This window comes from Papaver somniferum, unplaced genomic scaffold (assembly GCF_003573695.1).
Source record: "Papaver somniferum cultivar HN1 unplaced genomic scaffold, ASM357369v1 unplaced-scaffold_125, whole genome shotgun sequence".
In the NCBI taxonomy this organism is placed as follows: domain Eukaryota; kingdom Viridiplantae; phylum Streptophyta; class Magnoliopsida; order Ranunculales; family Papaveraceae; genus Papaver; species Papaver somniferum.
Genome location: NW_020621603.1, coordinates 17,728,785 through 17,746,401, shown reverse-complemented (window position 1 = coordinate 17,746,401; position 17,617 = coordinate 17,728,785). Strand labels below are relative to the sequence as shown.

The window sequence follows — 17,617 nt, the reverse complement described above, 5'->3', positions numbered from 1 at the left end:
TCTTGTAAATTATGTATCTTATGTTTGTTTTTGAGTATTTAGGTACTTTGGAGTCATTTGGAATAAAAGATGAAGAAACAAGGCAAAAAGGTGTTGTTGGAGGCGGATTATTTCTCATTGTTTGCTTTTATTTTTTCATCTCTGTCTGAAAAGTATGTCGGCTTTAGTGATGCGATTTTTGTCTGAAAAGCACGACTGCTTTAGTGATGAATAGAAATTGATGAAATAAAGTGAGTTTGAGAAGTAAGAGGAGGTTGCTGTTGGTGGAAGAATTAGAAAAGGAGCAAAAGCGTCGATTCTCATGTGCAACTGCCATTGAGAACGGAGCCGAACCGGGCCAAGCCAACCATTACAACTTAGTCTAGAGAAGCAAGGGAGCCAGATATCACTTTGGTGGCACTTATCGTAACTGGGGTGGTTGTATCAATTTTCATCACTACACAACCCTTAGAGTAGAGAAGTTTTATCTTCTCTCTTATCATTTGAGTTTATCTGAAACCGAGAGAGAGAATGGCGGCACCACTACTCAGAAACGAGAGAGAAAGAAATGGAGACTGTGGTTGTTGATTTGAGAGAGGGAATGGAGAGTTATGATGAATTAACAGATCGATCTGTGTTGTTCGGATTTGTAGAAGAAGCTTCAGTTCGAGAAACAGATGATGATGTAAATCTGGTGATTATGGAGGAGAAATTGAAAAGGTTTCTGTGAGAAAGAAGATCTGAGAAAGTCAAGTCTGCTACTGTGGATGAAAATTAATGAAGAAATTTGGGTTTTAGCAGAAATTGAAGTTAGGGTTTGTCAAGATGATGATGTTGTGTAAATTTATGGGTTTGTGATGATTGAATGGAAGAGAAATTAGGGTTCTCAAGTATGAAGATACAGCTGCAATGAAGGTGGAACCTAGATGAATGTTAGGTCACAGGTGGAACTGAAATTGGTGAAGGAGAGAGTACTGGTGGTGAACAAGAAGCTGTTGATGGGTTATTTTGGATTTGACAGGGGGTTAGTCGTCGGATAGTTCGAGAGATTTTAATATATTTAGATTTTCTCCTGTTAGTCGTGGGGGAGTTTGAGGGAGTCTCTTCAAATCCCCGTTAGTCGTGGGGGAGTTTAGAGGAGTCTCCTAAACTCCCTAGAAAACACATGTTAGTCGTTGGGTAGTTTAAAAAAAGCTCTTGAACTCCCTGTTAGTCATAAAACCCTACAATACTAGGGAGTTGGTTTCTTTGGGGAGTTCGAAGGAGTTTTTAGTGTATTTTGGTCTCACAACAAATCTCTCAAAAGAGTAGAGATTTGGGAAGGAGTTTGGTGCGTAGGAAACCATAGGAGAAAGAAGAGGATATGTCACATTATAGATCACTGGATTCCAAAGCCAAGAAATTTACCTTCGAAAACTCATTATTTCTAACCCGTCTACTCTCCATTACGCACGCTTAATTTTCGATCAAAATCATTTACAACACTATGATACGAGCTTATTATTCAAGTTGTAATCCAAAAGATTCATTCATTATGTATAACCAAATGCACAGAAACGGATGACCCTCACTTGATAAATACACGTTCCTTTTCCTACTCAAAGCTTGTTCGGTTCTTGGTGTCATTAGTAAAGGCGAAGAAACCCATTGTCAAGCTGTTAAGCATGGGTTTGATATTGATATATTTGTTCAGAGTTCATTAATCCATTTTCACAGGTCGAATGATAAATTTAGTTTTGCTCGTAAACTGTTTGATGAAATTCTCGAAAGAGATTTTGCTACTTGGACTACATTGTTTTCTTATTATGCTAATCACGGGTCAACGGGAACTGCATGTGAGTTGTCCAAGGAAATGCCTGAGAAGGGTGTTGTTTCATTTAGTGTGATGATTACTGGTTATGATAGAAAGGGACGGTTTAAAGAAGCATTGGAATTATTTCGTGAGTTACAGATTCAGGGGTTGGAGCCTAATGATTCTACTGTTATGGGTGTCATTTCTGCCTCTGCTGATTTGGGAAGTTTAGATACTAGTAAATGGATTCATTCTTACATTAGGAATAAGAATGGAAATCGATTTGACAGTCGGATAAATACTGCACTGATTGGTATGTATTTTAAGTGTGGGAGCGTCGAAGATGGGGTATTTTTCTTTAAAGGGGTTAAGGAGAAGCTTGTGGGAGAACGGACAACAATGATTTCTGGCATAACAATGCATGGTTTTGGAGAGAGATCTGTTGAATTGTTCGAAAACATGGTGGAATCGCGTGTTAAGCCTAATGCAATCACATTTGTCGGCCTCTTATCTGGTTGCACTCATGCAGGATTGGTCAAGGAAGGGTTAATGTATTTCAAGAGAATGAAATCCGAGTTCGGGATTGAACCCACAGTTGAACACTTCGGTTGTGTGGTCGATTTTCTAGGCCGGGCAGGATTGATTGCACAAGAGGTTGATTTCGTGAACAATATGCCACTGAAAGCTATATGAGGTGCACTTTTAAACGCATGTAGAGTTCATAAGAATGTCGAAGCGGGAGAGTTAGCAGCGAAGAGATGGGATGATGTTGTTATGGTGAATAGAGAAATGAAGGAAACCGGTTCAAGGAAAAGTCCAGGTTGTATTTTGATTGATGTTAATGGTATGTTTCTTATGAATTTGTCGTTGGGGATAAATCATACCCACCTGCATTACAAATTATCTTACAAATTGATGAGTCAATAAAGGAAGCGGAAGAATACTACATTTTTCGTGGGATTGGTTTCCTCGTACATTTCACATTCCCAAAGATGAAAATCATGAAGCGAAAATTATATTTGGACTCTAAATTGTACCACTTACTAGAATCACTATAGGGGTTCGACTTTCGAGTGTTGGGCTGACAATTGTTTCAGAAACCATATTTTGGATCTCATCACTAATTTTGGCAGGCAGATTCTAGTATCATCATGATCCTGATGTGAAGACAAATGACGGGTTGAGTTTATTTTGTTGGCAATTGATAATGCAACAACTTCAGTAACTGCTACATTGATGGATTGTGAAGCTTTCCCCAACGAGATTGATTGTGAGTTACCAGCCCTTTCCATCTTGACACATCCAAAATTCCAGACGCCATTTGACTTCGCAGTCCAGACAGAACAAAATAATTGAAAAATGGAATCATTCCAGAACAGTTTGCATCAATAATTCAAGAAAGCAGTATGTAACTCTAATTTTCCAGAACAGTTACCACTTTGATAATTGATTGTTCCTCCTATAGACTGACACTGGTGACGAGTGAGTAAATCGATGGACCATGATGGCATCGGCCAGCAAGCTCAGTGTAACAGGGGTGTAAGTGAAAGCTCTTTTTAATCAATGCACTGTAAGAGAACCCCTTCTCTCTCTCTGTTAGACTGATAATCTCAAGTTCTCAACAACATCATCACTATTTCTTCAACCACTCTCCTCTAAATACTCTCTCAAACTCCCCCAAACTTCCTCTAATAAACTCTCTCAAACTCCCTACACTCCGCCAAACTCCCTGAACTCAAAAACACCAAAATCTCTCAAACTCCCTACACTCTCTCAAACTCTCTCAAAATTCCTGAGATTTAAAATACACTCAACTCCCCCGAAATCACTCGAGGACTAACCCCCTGTGAGTTTCAGTCAAAGTTGCAGTTGGAGAATGAGAAATCTATTCAGAGATAAAGAAGATGATTAAGCAGATGGGTATTTGGCAGTTGGTGGTGATAATAACTCGGGATGAAATTGATACAGAGATGGAGCTGTGACTTAATTAGGTTGAACTGAAGCAACAATTTCAAGTTACAAATATCAGAAGATGGCTTGGATGGTTTGTGAGCAAAAGAAGCTGAGATGGAAGTAAATAGAGATGAATACATGACACAGTGGATGATGTATGAACTCGGTGTTGCAGGATTGAAGCTGCAGAAATGATGTAGAGATTGAACTGGTGGACTAAGACGGAGTTGCAGGCAGGTGCAGTTCAATAAAAATGACGTTGTAATGGTGGTGTTTGGATGAGGCTGTTGAGAACAAGAAAGCGCAGGAAGAGAAGTTATGAAGCTGCAAGGTTAAGAGCAGATTTGAAGACACCGAGGGTATGGTTATTATGCAATGGAGCAGCAGAGATGAGTGCAGGGCCATCATGGCTGGACTGAGCTGTGTGATGCACCATCATTGTGTAACACACAGTTCTGGCTTGTGCAAGACTATGGCCTGACAAGTCAGACCAGTTAGAATCTGACTCATCTGAGTTGTTTGACTCAACCTCTGACTCGGTCTGACTTTCATCGAGTTGACCCGTCTGACTTTCATCGAGTTGACCGGGCGGACATTGCCGGTCACCTGAGACACTTTTCCGGCCAACTTCCGGAAGTCGCTTTTGTTTACACAACTAGGGTTTGCTTTCGTATTTATTTTTCATCTTCTTTATTGGATTATTGATTATGATGAATTCCATAACTATGAGTAGCTAAATCTTATATTATTGGTTCAGGATGTAGTCCTATTTCTACAACTTGTGCTTGATTAATGCATTAGTTTTCTCTCTTGATTATCGTTCAAATCTCTATTGTTTTAATAATCACATGATTGATGTATTGTGATAAGACTTAGATGTTTGGTTAGTTAAGTGGACAATTAATTGAACTTGCATCCTTGTCCATAGCTATTTTAGGGTTTTTTATCAAGCGATAACCCCGAATACGAGAGAATGATATGATTACGGTTTGTAGTGATACACTCTTGTAATCATATGTAGAGTTCGACCTTTGTCCGAATTGTCATGCGCAATGTATGACAATTGCATTGATTAGCCTATTTCCAAAACTTAAAGCTCATAGGAATTGAACTTAATTAGCGCAAGGCGTTAGGTTATTCTTTAGGTAGAATTCACATACACAACTCTAATGTGTGTGTTGATGAACTTTGGAAATTATTGGAATATCTTGCTCTCTTGATACTCTAAGCTTTTGATGATGAAGAGATTAAATTGTAATTCTAATCATGTATGCAAGCACATGTTTAAGATAGAAGATGAATTCCTTAACCAATATCTTTCTCTCATTGATTATTTCTCCAATTACTTTGCTTTTGATTTACTTTTATTGTTTACATAAAAATCAGAAATCCCCCTAATTGGTTACTTTAGGAAATTGAATACATAATAACTACATTTGCCTCTCTGTGGAAACGAACTCTTTCTTATCATATACTTTAGGAAAGTGAAATTATTTTTGACGCATACGACAGCGATCAAATTTTGGCGCCGCTGCCGAGGAGGCATACGACTAGTTATTAAGTTTTTAGTTTCTTATCATCATTTCTTATTTCATATTTGCTTTTTGTTTCTTGTTTCTTGTTTCGTTTTTCTTACTTGTTTGTGAGAATTGTTTTTCAGGTACCTATTCCCTGGCTTTCTAAAGATTGGAACTATCCAAGGTGCGGGATAGCTACTCGAAGAGGCACAATACTCCAACCAAGTCAAGACACGACGGAAGAACAAGAGTTAGAAGTGGAAGAAGAGTTACAACTAGAAGAAGAACAAGAGGTTCCATTCGTAGAAGAACCACTAGTTGAAGAAGAAGAAGCAATGGGTGATGCAAATCGTACACTCAAGGACTTGGCTTCTCACAAGTTGGATACACAACAATGGTGTATTCAAACAAACTCTACTTTCGAGATCAAGCCGGGGTTGCTTAGAGAATTACCAAAGTTCCATGGCATGGTGAATGAAGACCCAAACAAGCATCTTATGGACTTCCACACCATTGTCACGTCCATGCTTCCAGCGGATACTGATGCGGATAGTGCAATGTTGAAAGTTTTCCAATTCTCTTTGGCGGATAGTGCTAAGGATTGGTTGTATTACTTGCCCTCCGGAAGTGTCACAACATGGAATGGGTTGAAGAAACTCTTTTTAGAGAGATATTTTTCAACATCAAAGACTACTCAAATTCGCAAGGAGATTTGCGGGATGAAGCAAAATGTGGGATAATCTTTATATGAATGTTGGGAACGATACAAGAGATTGGTGGCAAGCTGTCCTCACCACCAATTTAGTGATGCAATGATAATCCAATACTTCTATGAAGGACTTCAAACAAGTGATATGAATCTTCTTGACGCTGCAGGTGGTGATGCACTAGTGAACAAAATGGTGGCACAAGCTAGAGAGTTGATTGAGAACATAGCAACGAAATCGCAACAATTTTCAAGTCGTGGTTCAGATGTGCTTCTTAGGAGAGTAAATAAAGTGAGCGAGGTCGAAGAACTTCGTCAACAAATGGGTAACATGACAGCAATGATGCAACAAGTTGCAGCCGCGGTGATACCAAAGTCTCTTCAAGGGTATGAAGACCCCAATGAACAATCTAATGCTGTCTTTCCAAATCAACAAAGACGGTATGATCCCTACTCCAACACTTACAATTCGGGATGGAGAGGTCACCCCAATTTTAGCTATACCAACAAGCAAGGAGCGGTTCAACAACCTACTTTCTACCGTCCGAGCGGATTTCAACCACAACAACAACAATTTCAGCAACAACAACAACAACAACAACCTCAAAATCAGGGGCCAAGTATGGAAGAGTTGCTGAAATCTTTTATGCAAAGAACGGAGAGCACGGTTAAGGAGTTGGAAACTCAAGTTGGTTCTATGGATATTGAGTTGAATCAGTTAAAGGCACAAAATGGTGGGAAACTCCCTTCTCAACCTATCAACCCAAAAGAGGGTGTCAATGCAATTACGTTGAGAAGTGGTACACAACTTGTGCATTCCGAAGTTACTGATTCGGGCAAGGTGGAAACACCAAAGGAACCTGTTTTGGAGGAGAAAAATGAGGATTCTCCCCAAACTTCTGAGGTACCTATTTCTAACTCTAAAACTCCGGTTTCTACTTATGTTCCTCATATACCTTTTCCTCATAGATTTGCAAATTCCAAGAAGGCGGAACTAGAAAAAGAGATTTTAGACGTTCTCAAGAAGATCCATGTGAACATACCACTCATAGATGCAATCAATCAAGTTCCAAAGTATGCAAAGGTGTTGAAGGACTTGTGTACCAATAAGCAAAGGCTCAAAGGTAATGAAGTGCTAAGTGTGGGGGAGAATGCTTCGTCAATCTTACAACACAAACTTCCACTGAAATGCAAGGATTCCGGTAGCTTTGACATTCCAGTCACAATTGGTAACACCACATTTAACAAAGCTATGTTGGACTTAGGTGCATCCGTTAATGTTATGCTTGTATCTATGTATAACTCACTCGATCTTGGTCCTCTTAAAAAGGATGGAATTGTATTGCAATTATCCGATCGCTCTAATGTTTACCCAATGGGTATTGTTGAGGATGTTCTTGTGCAGGTTAATCAAATAGTATTTCCAGCTGACTTTTGCGTGTTAGAAATGGATGAAGGTTCACCGGACTTATCTATTCCATTGCTACTTGGGCGTCTCTTCATGAAAACGGCGAAAACCATTATCGATGTTGACAAGGGAACACTAACTATGAATTTTGATGGAGAAATAATACGTTTTAGCATTTTCGAGACGATGAGATATCCTAGTGATGTCCACTCTTGTTTCTCCATTGATGTGATGGATACATTGGCGCAACAAATGTTTGAGTTGAATGGTGTTGATACTTTGGAAACCGTGCTCACTACACCCATTGATGATGGTTTGGAGTATGGTGATGAGATTAAAGAAACCATTGGTTCTCTTGACTCATTACCGGAAAAATCAGCAAAAAAGAATATTTCATATGCTTCTTTACCTTGCAATGATGAAAAGTTTGTGTCTTCTATTGTTAAACCTCCAAAGTTAGAATTGAAACCTCTTCCAAGTCACTTAAAGTACTTGTACTTGGGTGATAACGAAGAATTACCTGTGATTGTTTCTAATGAGCTTAATGAATTACAGGAGAAAAAACTTCTAAGGGTGCTAAGGATGTACAAGACGGCCATAGGATGGACAATTGCCGATATCAAGGGTATAAGCCCTGTCGTTTGTATGCACAATATCCGATTGGAAGACGATGCAAAACCTACAAGGGAAGCGCAACGTCGTTTGAACCCTCCCATGATGGAAGTTGTGAAAAAATAGGTACTCAATCTTTTGGATGTGGGTGTTATCTACCCCATATCCGATAGCAAGTGGGTAAGCCCGATACAAGTAGTACCAAAGAAATCAGGTGTGACGGTGATGGAGAATGATAAAAATTAACTGGTCCCAACTCGTGTGCAAACCGGTTGGAGGGTTTGTATTGATTATAGAAAATTGAATGCCACCACTAGGAAGGATCACTTTCCATTAACTTTTATTGATCAAATGCTTGAATGTTTAGCTGGACATTCTTACTATTGCTTCCTTGATGGATATTTAGGTTACAATCAGATTGTGATAGCGCCGGAGGATCAAGAGAAAACCACTTTCACTTGTCATTTGGGTATTTTTGCTTATAGAAGGATGCCTTTTGGCTTGTGCAATGCTCCAGCTACCTTTCAAAGGTGTATGGTAATTATTTTCTCATAATATGTTGAAAACATAATCGAAGTCTTCATGGATGACTTTAGTGTCTTTGGTGATTCATTTGACCTTTGCTTGCATAATTTATCATTAATCCTTGAACGATGTGTTGAAACAAATCTTGTGCTGAATTAGGAGAAGTGCCATTTCATGGTAACTCATGGCATAGTTTTAGGCCATATAATATCTTCTAAAGGCTTGTAAGTCGATAAATCTAAGATAGACCTTATTCGTGCTCTAAACCCTCCCACTACGGTGAGGGAGATACACTCTTTTCTTGGTCATGCAGGTTTTTATCGTAGATTCATCAAGGACTTCTCCAAGATAGCATCACCACTTTGCAATTTATTGCAAAAAGATGTGGTTTTTAACTTTGATGATAAGTGTGTAGCATCATTCAATCGTTTGAAAGAACTTTTGATTTCAACCCCTATCATTAAACCATCGGATTGGAGCAAGCCATTTGAGCTCATGTGTGATGCAAGTGACTATGTGATTGGTGCGGTGCTTGGGCAGCGTGTGGGGAAGATATCTCATGCTATTTATTATGCTTCTAGGACACTCAATGAAGCACAACAAAACTACACAACCACTGAAAAAGAGTTGTTAGCCATTGTTTTTGCTTTAGAAAAATTTCGCTCTTATCTAATTGGTACAAAAGTTATTGTCTTTTCTGATCATGCAACACTTAGGTACTTGCTAATGAAGAAAGAGGCGAAACCGAGGCTCATACGATGGATTTTGCTCTTGCAAGAATTTGATATAGAGAATAAAGACAAGAAAGGAATTGAGAACACCGTTGCGGATCACTTGAGCCGTCTTGCTGTGGAAAAGGAGGCTATCCCATTGCGTGAAAGTTTCCCGGATGAGCAACTATTCTCAATTGCCTTTGGAGAACCATGGTACGCTGATATTGTTAATTACTTAGTTTCTAAACAAATCCCAAAGAACTTGTCTCGTGCTGAGAGGGACAAACTTAAGAAGTTAGGAAACCAATACATATGGGATGATCCATACTTATGGAAACATTGTAGTGACCAAGTAATAAGAAGGTGCGTTCCCGAGTCAGAATTTAATTCTATCTTGCATTTTTGCCACTCATATGCTTGTGGAGGACACTTTGGGAGCAAGAGAACCGCTCTCAAGGTACGAGAATGTGGTTTCTTTTGGCCAACTTTGTTTAAGGATGCACATGCATTTTGTATCACATGTGATAGGTGTCAAAGAACAGACAATCTAGGTGCCCGAAATCAAATGCCATAAACTATTATTCAATTTGTTGAGGTTTTTGATGTATGGGGATTGATTTTATGGACCCTTTTGTCAATTCTAGTGGGAATTATTATATCTTGATTGTTGTGGATTATGTCTCGAAATGGGTGGAAGCTAAGGCCACCCCAACTAATGATTTTAAAGTTGTTTCAGATTTTGTACAAGCGAATATATTTGCAAGGTTTGGAATTCCAAGGGCTATAATTAGCGATGGAGGTTCACACTTCAAAAACACGTTCTTGCAAAACTTGTTAAGGAAGTACAATGTGTCGCATAGGATTGCAACACCCTACCATCCACAAATAAATGGACAAGCCGAGGTTCCAACCGGGAGGTGAAATCCATTCTTGAGAAGACGGTGAATCCAACAAGGAAAGATTGGAGTTTGAGACTCAATGATGCTTTGTGGGCGTATAGAACCGCATACAAGACACCTATTGGGATGTCTCCCTTTAGGCTTGTGTATGGTAAACCTTGTCACTTACCCGTGGAAATTGAGCATAAGGCGTTTTGGGCTATTAAGCAATGCAATATGGAGTTGGATGGTGTTGGAAGGCAAATGAAGTTGCAACTCCAAGAGTTAGAGGAGATTCGCAATGATGCATTTGAAAGTTCATGGATTTACAAGGAAAAGACTAAAGCATTTCATGATAGTATGATTACAAAGAAACAATTTTGCATTGGGCAGAAAGTTCTTTTGTTTAATTCTCGTTTGCAATTATTTCCAGGTAAATTAAGGTCACGTTAGATTGGACCTTTTATTGTGACTAATGTGTTTTCTCATGGTGCAGTGGAAATTCGTAGTTTAGCTACAGGAAATGAACTTAAAGTAAATGGGCACCGGTTGAAACCATATTATGAGAACTTCTCCTCGAAAGTCGTAGAAGGAGTTAACCTTGTGGAAGTGCTCCCTCTGGAGGAGCCTTAGCATGCGAGGAGATAGTCGGCTTGACGACTTTAAACTAAACGCTAAGTGGGAGGCAACCCAGCGGTTTTGTATCTTTATCTTTATCTTTTTATTCTAAGCATTTTATCTTTGTTTTTGCATATCATTTGCGGAATTTCCCACCTTGAACTTTACTTTGAATGACTTAATTTACATTGAGGACAATGTAAAGTTTAAGTGTGGGGGAGAATTTATATGTTTGTATAGTTAGTTGATTTGATGCCTTTCGTGAAAAATTTAGAAAATTTTTTTTATAAACTCCAAAGTCTAGCAACTTGTGCCTTACACTAATGGAAACATCGTGGTTGTAGGAGTTGAGGAACCCATTAGTAGAGTCTATTCATATGAAAACGAACAAAATATAAGAATGAATAACATGTTAGTTGTCACCATATCTCGGAGTTGTCACCATATCACGTTCTATTTTTATTTTTTCATATTTATCTATTATTTCTCTAAGTGAATTGGTGGGGCACGAACGTCGAATTGTTATCACTGCTAGGATGAAATAGAGTGATTGAGTTACTACAAAATAAAGGAAAAAAAAGATACCGACCAATTAACCAAAAGGAATAAATATGACACTTGGATAAAGCAATATGTGTATATTCTCCCTGTCTCCGTCACCTAAGCAAGCGTGGAGTGCAGGATCCAAGGGAACTATCATGTAATCTGCTGACAAGAAACATGCGCTTGGATCCACAAGATCCAATCATGATGTCATTAAAAAAAATGAAAAAAAGAAAAGAAAAAAAATATTATTATTGTGTTGAGTAAAATCGATCGCTGGTTCCCTTGTATATGCCAGTGAATTGATCTAGAATTAAGTTTGTCGACCGCTGGTTCCCTTGTATATGCCAGATGTGTTGATGTTAGTATTCGGACCAGTAGCTCAATCCAATAGGGTTTTTAGGTTTGTTTTGGCAGTGACCTTCAGACAAATATGGGAAACACCGTTCACCTTAGTCAACAGTTCGCCACCATCTACTTTATATATCCATCTTCTTAATCTTTTCATGTGATTGTGGTTGATTAGATTCCGAGTATTGTGGTTATGTTCCACTTTCTGATAAAGCTTTGCTACTATTTATGAATTGGATTCGAAAGTGGGTACTTCCTCCTGTAATCATTGATAGTATGCTAAGTACAAAATGTTTAGTGTCATTTATAGATTTTTCACAGGTAGCTGGAATTTGGAGTAAAAGGTTTTGTAGGTAGACTTCTTGTAAACCTTCACGAGACTATAACTCGTCCACTAGGGACACCTAGAGGTTCAAAGGCCTGTTATTCATGCTAAGAGTAACCGTAGCCTCGACGAGACGGAGTTGTATGTATGTTTTAGAATTATTTTGTTTGATTTTCTCGAGGACTAGCAAAGGCTAAGTGTGGGGGAATTTCATAGGTGTCTAAAACACCTTAATATTTATCTATTAGTTATGCTTTCTTTGCTAAGTTTTCTTGTAAATTATGTATCTTATGTTTGTTTTTGAGTATTTAAGTACTTTGGAGTCATTTGGAACAAAAGATGAAGAAACAAGGCAAAAAGGTGCTGTTGGAGGCGGATTATTTCTCATTGTTTGCTTTTATTTTTTTTTATCTCTGTCTGAAAAGTATGTCGGCTTTAGTGATGCGATTTTTGTCTTAAAAGCACGACTGCTTTAGTGATGAATAGAAATTGAAGAAATAAAGTGGATTTGAGAAGTATGAGGCGGTTGTTGTTGGTGGAAGAATTAGAAAAGGATCAAAAGCGTCGATTCTCATGTGCAACTGCCATTGAGAGCGGAGCCGAACCGGGCCAATCCAACCATTACAACTTAGTCTATAGAGGCAAGGGAGCCAGATATCATTTTGGTGGCCCTTATCGTAACTGGGGTGGCTGTATCAATTTTCATCACTACACAACCCTTAGAGTAGAGAAGTTTTATCTTCTCTCTTATCATTTGAGTTTATCTGAAACCGAGAGAGAGAATGGCGGCACCACTACTCAGAAACGAGAGAGAAAGAAATGGAGACCGTGGTTGTTGATTTGAGAGAGGGAATCGAGAGTTATGATGAATTAACAGATTGATCTGTGTTGTTTGGATTTGTATAAGAAGCTTCAGTTCGAGAAACAGATGATGCTGTAAATCTGGTGATTATGGAGGAGAAATTGAAAAGGTTTCTGTGAGAAAGAAGATCTGAGAAAGTCAAGTCTGCTACTGTGGATGAAAATTAATGAAGAAATTTGGGTTTTAGCAGAAATTGAAGTTAGGGTTTGTCAAGATGATGATGTTGTGTAAATTTATGGGTTTGTGATGATTGAATGGAAGAGAAATTAGGGTTCTCAAGTATGAAGATACAGCTGCAATGAAGGTGGAACCTAGATGAATGTTAGGTCACAGGTGGAACTGAAATTGGTGAAGGAGAGAGTACTGGTGGTGAACAAGAAGCTGTTGATGGGTTATTTTGGATTTGAGTTTCAGATAAAGTTGTAGTTGGAGAATGAGAAATCTATTCAGAGATGAAGAAGAAGATTAAGCAGATGGGTATTTGGCAGTTGGTGGTGATAATAACTCGGGGATGAAATTGAGACAGAGATGGAGCTGTGACTTAATTAGGTTGAACTGAAGCAACAGTTTCAAGTTACAAATATCAGAAGATAGCTTGGATGGTTTGTGAGCAAAAGAAGCTGAGATGGAAGCAAATAGAGATGAATACATGACACAGGGGATGATGTATGAACTCGGTGTTGCAGGATTGAAGCTGCAGAAATGATGTATAGATTGAACTGTTGGACTAAGACGGAGTTGCAGGCAGGTACAGTTCAATAAAAATGACGTTGTACTTGTGGTGTTGGGATGAGGCTGTTGAGAACAAGAAAGCGCAGGAAGAGAAGTTATGAAGCTGCAGCCTGCAAGGTTAAGAGCAGATTTGAAGACACTGAGGGTATGGTTATTATGCAATGGAGTAGCAGAGATGAGTGCATGGCCATCATGGCTGGACTGAGCTGTGTGATGCACCATCATTGTGCAACACACAGTTCTGGCTTGTGCAAGACTATGGCCTGACAAGTCAGACCAGTTAGACTCTTACTCATCTGAGTTGTTTCACTCAGTCTCTGACTCGGTCTGACTTTGACCGAGTTGACAGGTGACCGGGCGGACTTTGCCGGTCACCTGAGACACTTTTCCGGCCAACTTCCGGTCATTTCCGGCGACGTTTTTGCAGAGTTTCTACATGGTTTTTTCTCACTTTTGGGCCACGTGTATTTTCATCTAATGGACTTTGAAGACTAAACCTAATTTTGGAACAAGAGGAACTATAAAAGAGAAAACTTCTACAACTTTTAATATCACGTATTATTCTTGGAGCTAAGGAGATAGCCGCTTTTGTTTACTCAACTAGGGTTAGCTTTCGTATTTATTTTTCATCTTCTTTATTGGATTATTGATTATGATGAACTCCGTAGCTATGAATAGCTAAATCTTATATTATTGGTTAAGGATGTAGTCCTATATCTACAACTTGTGCTTGATTAGTGCATTAGTTTTCTCTCTTGATTATCGTTCAAATCTCTATTGTGTTAATAATCACATGATTGATGTATTGTGATAGGACTTAGATGTTTGGTTAGTTAAGTGGCCAATTAATTGAACTTGCATCCTTGTCCATAGCTATTTTAGGGTTTTTCATCAAGCGATAACCCCGAATACGAGAGCATGATATGATTACGGTTTGTAGTGATACACTCTTGTAATCATATGTAGAGTTTGACCTTTGTCCGAATTGTCATGCGCTATGAAAATTGCATTGATTAGCCTATTTCCAAAATTTAAAGCTCCTAGGAATTGAACTTAATTAGTGCAAGGCGTTAGGTTATTCTTTAGGTAGAATTCACATACGCAACTCTAATGTGTGTGTTGATGAACTTAGGAAATTATTGGAATATCTTGCTCTTGTGATACTCTAGGCTTTTGATGATGAAGAGATTAAATTGTAATTCTAATCATGTATGCAAGCACATGTTTAAGATAGAATATGAATTCCTTGACCAATATCTTTCTCTCATTGATTATTTTCCAATTACTTTGCTTTTGATTTACTTTTATTGTTTATATAAAAATCAGAAATCCCCCCAATTGGTTATTTTAGGAAATTGAATACATAATAACTACATTTTCCTCTCTGTGGAAACGAACTATTTCTTATCATATACTTTAGGAAAATGAAATTATTTTTGACGCATACGATAGCGATCAAATTTTGGCGCCGCTGCCGGGGAGGCATACGACTAATTATTAAGTTTTTAGTTTCTTATCATCATTTCTTCTTTCATATTTGCTTTTTGTTTCTTGTTTCGTTTTTCTTACTTGTTTGTGAGAATTGTTTTTCAGGTACTTATTCCCCGGCTTCTAAAGATTGGAACTATCCAAGGTGCGGGATAGCTACTCGAAGAGGCACAATACTCCAACCAAGTCAAGACACGACGGAAGAACAAGAGTTAGAAGTGGAAGAAGAGTTACAACTAGAAAAAGAATAAGAGGTTCCATTCGTAGAAGAACCACTAGTTGAAGAAGAAGAAACAATGGGTGATGCAAATCGTACACTCAAGGACTTGGATTCTCACAAGTTGGATACACAACAATGGTGTATTCAAACAAACTCTACTTTCGAGATCAAGCGGGGGTTGCTTAGAGAATTACCAAAGTTCCATGGCATGGTGAATGAAGACCCAAACAAGCATCTTATGGACTTCCACACCATTGTCACGGCCATGCTTCCAGCGGATACTGATGCAGATAGTGGAATGTTGAAAGTTTTCTGATTCTCTTTGGCGGATAGTGCTAAGGATTGGTTGTATTACTTACCCTCCAGAACTGTCACAACATGGAATGGGTTGAAGAAACTTTTTTTAGAGAAATATTTTCCAGCATCAAAGGCTACTGAAATTCGCAAGGAGATTTGCGGGATGAAGCAAAATGTAGGAGAATCTTTATATGAATGTTGGGAAAGATACAAGAGATTGGTGGTAAGTTTTCCTCACCACCATTTTAGTGATGCAATGATAATCCAATACTTCTATGAAGGACTTCAAACAAGTGATAGGAATCTTCTTGACGCTGTGGGTGGTGGTGCACTAGTGAACAAAACGGTGGCACAAGCTAGAGAGTTGATTGAGAACATGGCAGCGAACTCGCAACAATTTTCAAGTCGTGGTTCAGATGTGCTTCTTAGGAGAGTAAATGAAGTGAGCGAGGTCGAAGAACTTCGTCAACAAATGGGTAACATGACAGAAATGATGCAACAAGTTGCAGCCGCGGTGATACCAAAGTCTCTTCAAGGGTATGAAGACCCCAATGAACAAGCTAATGATGCCTTTCCAAATCAACAAAGACGGTATGATCCCTACTCCAACACTTACAATCCTGGATGGAGAGGTCACCCCAATTTTAGCTATGCCAACAAGCAAGGAGCGGTTCAACAACCTACTTTCAACCGTCCCAGCGGATTTCACGTTGTTATGATGGAAAATAGAATAGAACCTTGTATGCTATCCACGTTATTGATCTTCATTGATCCATTTTATTATGTTCTACCGTGAAGGCTCCATTGTGTGTCTTATGTTGAGCACGATACAACTAAGTCGATTTTTCTTATTGGCTTGTTGGATGTTGCATAAGATGCTATATGTTGAGCATTAGGAACTAAATTAATCAACTAGTTTGGTTATTTAGTTTGTACTCCATAAGTTTTCTTTCTTATGTTGAGTACATGTTCGGTTAAGGTTGTCATTTTCTATGATGGACTTAGTTGGGGTTCCATATGTTCTCTTATGTTGAGCCCATAATAATTGAATTGATTACTTCGGTGATTAGTTTGGTTATTGGTATTCCAATTGGATTAATTATAGGTTCTCTTGTAATTAGTCTAATTGAGTTTTCATATATTCCACAAATTCTTGTGTTGATTATATGAACTGCTACATTAATTATGTTCTATCGGTTAATATAGTCACATATTCCGTAAGGTTTTCCTTATGTTGAGTATGTGAAGATTAAGTTAGTCGTCTCTGTATGATTACCTTAGTCGTAGCTCCGTAAGTTTACTTATGTTGAGCACCTTCAATTAAATTGATCACTTTTGTGATTTGATTTAGTTGCGTATTCCAATTAAATTAATCATGGGTTTACTTGTGGTTAATTTGGTTGAGTTTTGGATATAGAAAATCATTCTCATGGTTTTTGGTATCCAATAAAAAATCTTTCTTTTCTTTCGAAATTAAGGTCGCTCTTGTTGTTCTTTCGGGAATGACATCAGATGGGGGAGAGTTCTTTTGAACTTGTTAGAGCATAGCTCGGTCAACCTCGCATGCGTTTCTATCTAAAGCATGTTTGTCAATGTTAGTGATCAAAACTATGAGTCTTGATTTCTAGCCTATATAGTGGTGTGCCAATGGAAAACACACAAAAACTCTTGCAAGTATACAAGGCCAAGTTTATAGAATAGAAGGAAAGCAGGGGAAAGTCCACAGGGAGTGGGAGCACTATAAGAGAAACCTAAGCTAACAATGGAGACAGTGAGCAAGACAAAGTAATATGGCATACAAAGTGGCAGAAGTAAAGAACCAAAGCAGCAAGGTAAAGCAAAGCAGCAAAGAAAACAGCTAAGAACCAAGGCTTGGAAGCCAAGGGCAGAGGGAGATTTTGTGCACTGTTTTCAGTGCACAGAGACTACAAATTGCAAGACAATAGGCGAGCAACACAGCTAAGAAATATAAACTGAATTTGAAGCAAAGCAAGACTGAAAATGTAAGTGACTGAGAAGGATATTGTGGCTAAGCCAAGGCTTAGATTCCACCTTGTGTCCTAATCAAATAACATATTCCTAGGTTGAGTTGAGTCCT

The 17,617-nt window shown here is 38.5% G+C and overlaps 1 protein-coding gene across 1 annotated transcript; it reads left to right on the top strand.

Annotated features, from left to right (window-relative positions):
- The first annotated feature begins 547 nt into the window (after positions 1-547).
- LOC113331380 (pentatricopeptide repeat-containing protein At5g66520-like) lies at positions 548-2,464 on the top strand. The gene is made up of 2 exons (XM_026578090.1): positions 548-699; positions 1,696-2,464. The coding sequence occupies exons 1-2, from the start codon at positions 548-550 to the stop codon at positions 2,462-2,464; spliced, it is 921 nt and encodes a 306-aa protein (XP_026433875.1).
- Positions 2,465-17,617: the final 15,153 nt, after the last annotated feature.

Coding starts and splice junctions, on each gene's coding strand:
- LOC113331380 (XM_026578090.1), top strand. CDS start 548: ATGGAGACTGTGGTTGTTGATTTGAGAGAGGGAATGGAGAGTTATGAT. Junction 700..1,695: donor ATGGAGGAGAAATTGAAAAG/GTTTCTGTGAGA, acceptor CCATTTTCACAG/GTCGAATGATAAATTTAGTT.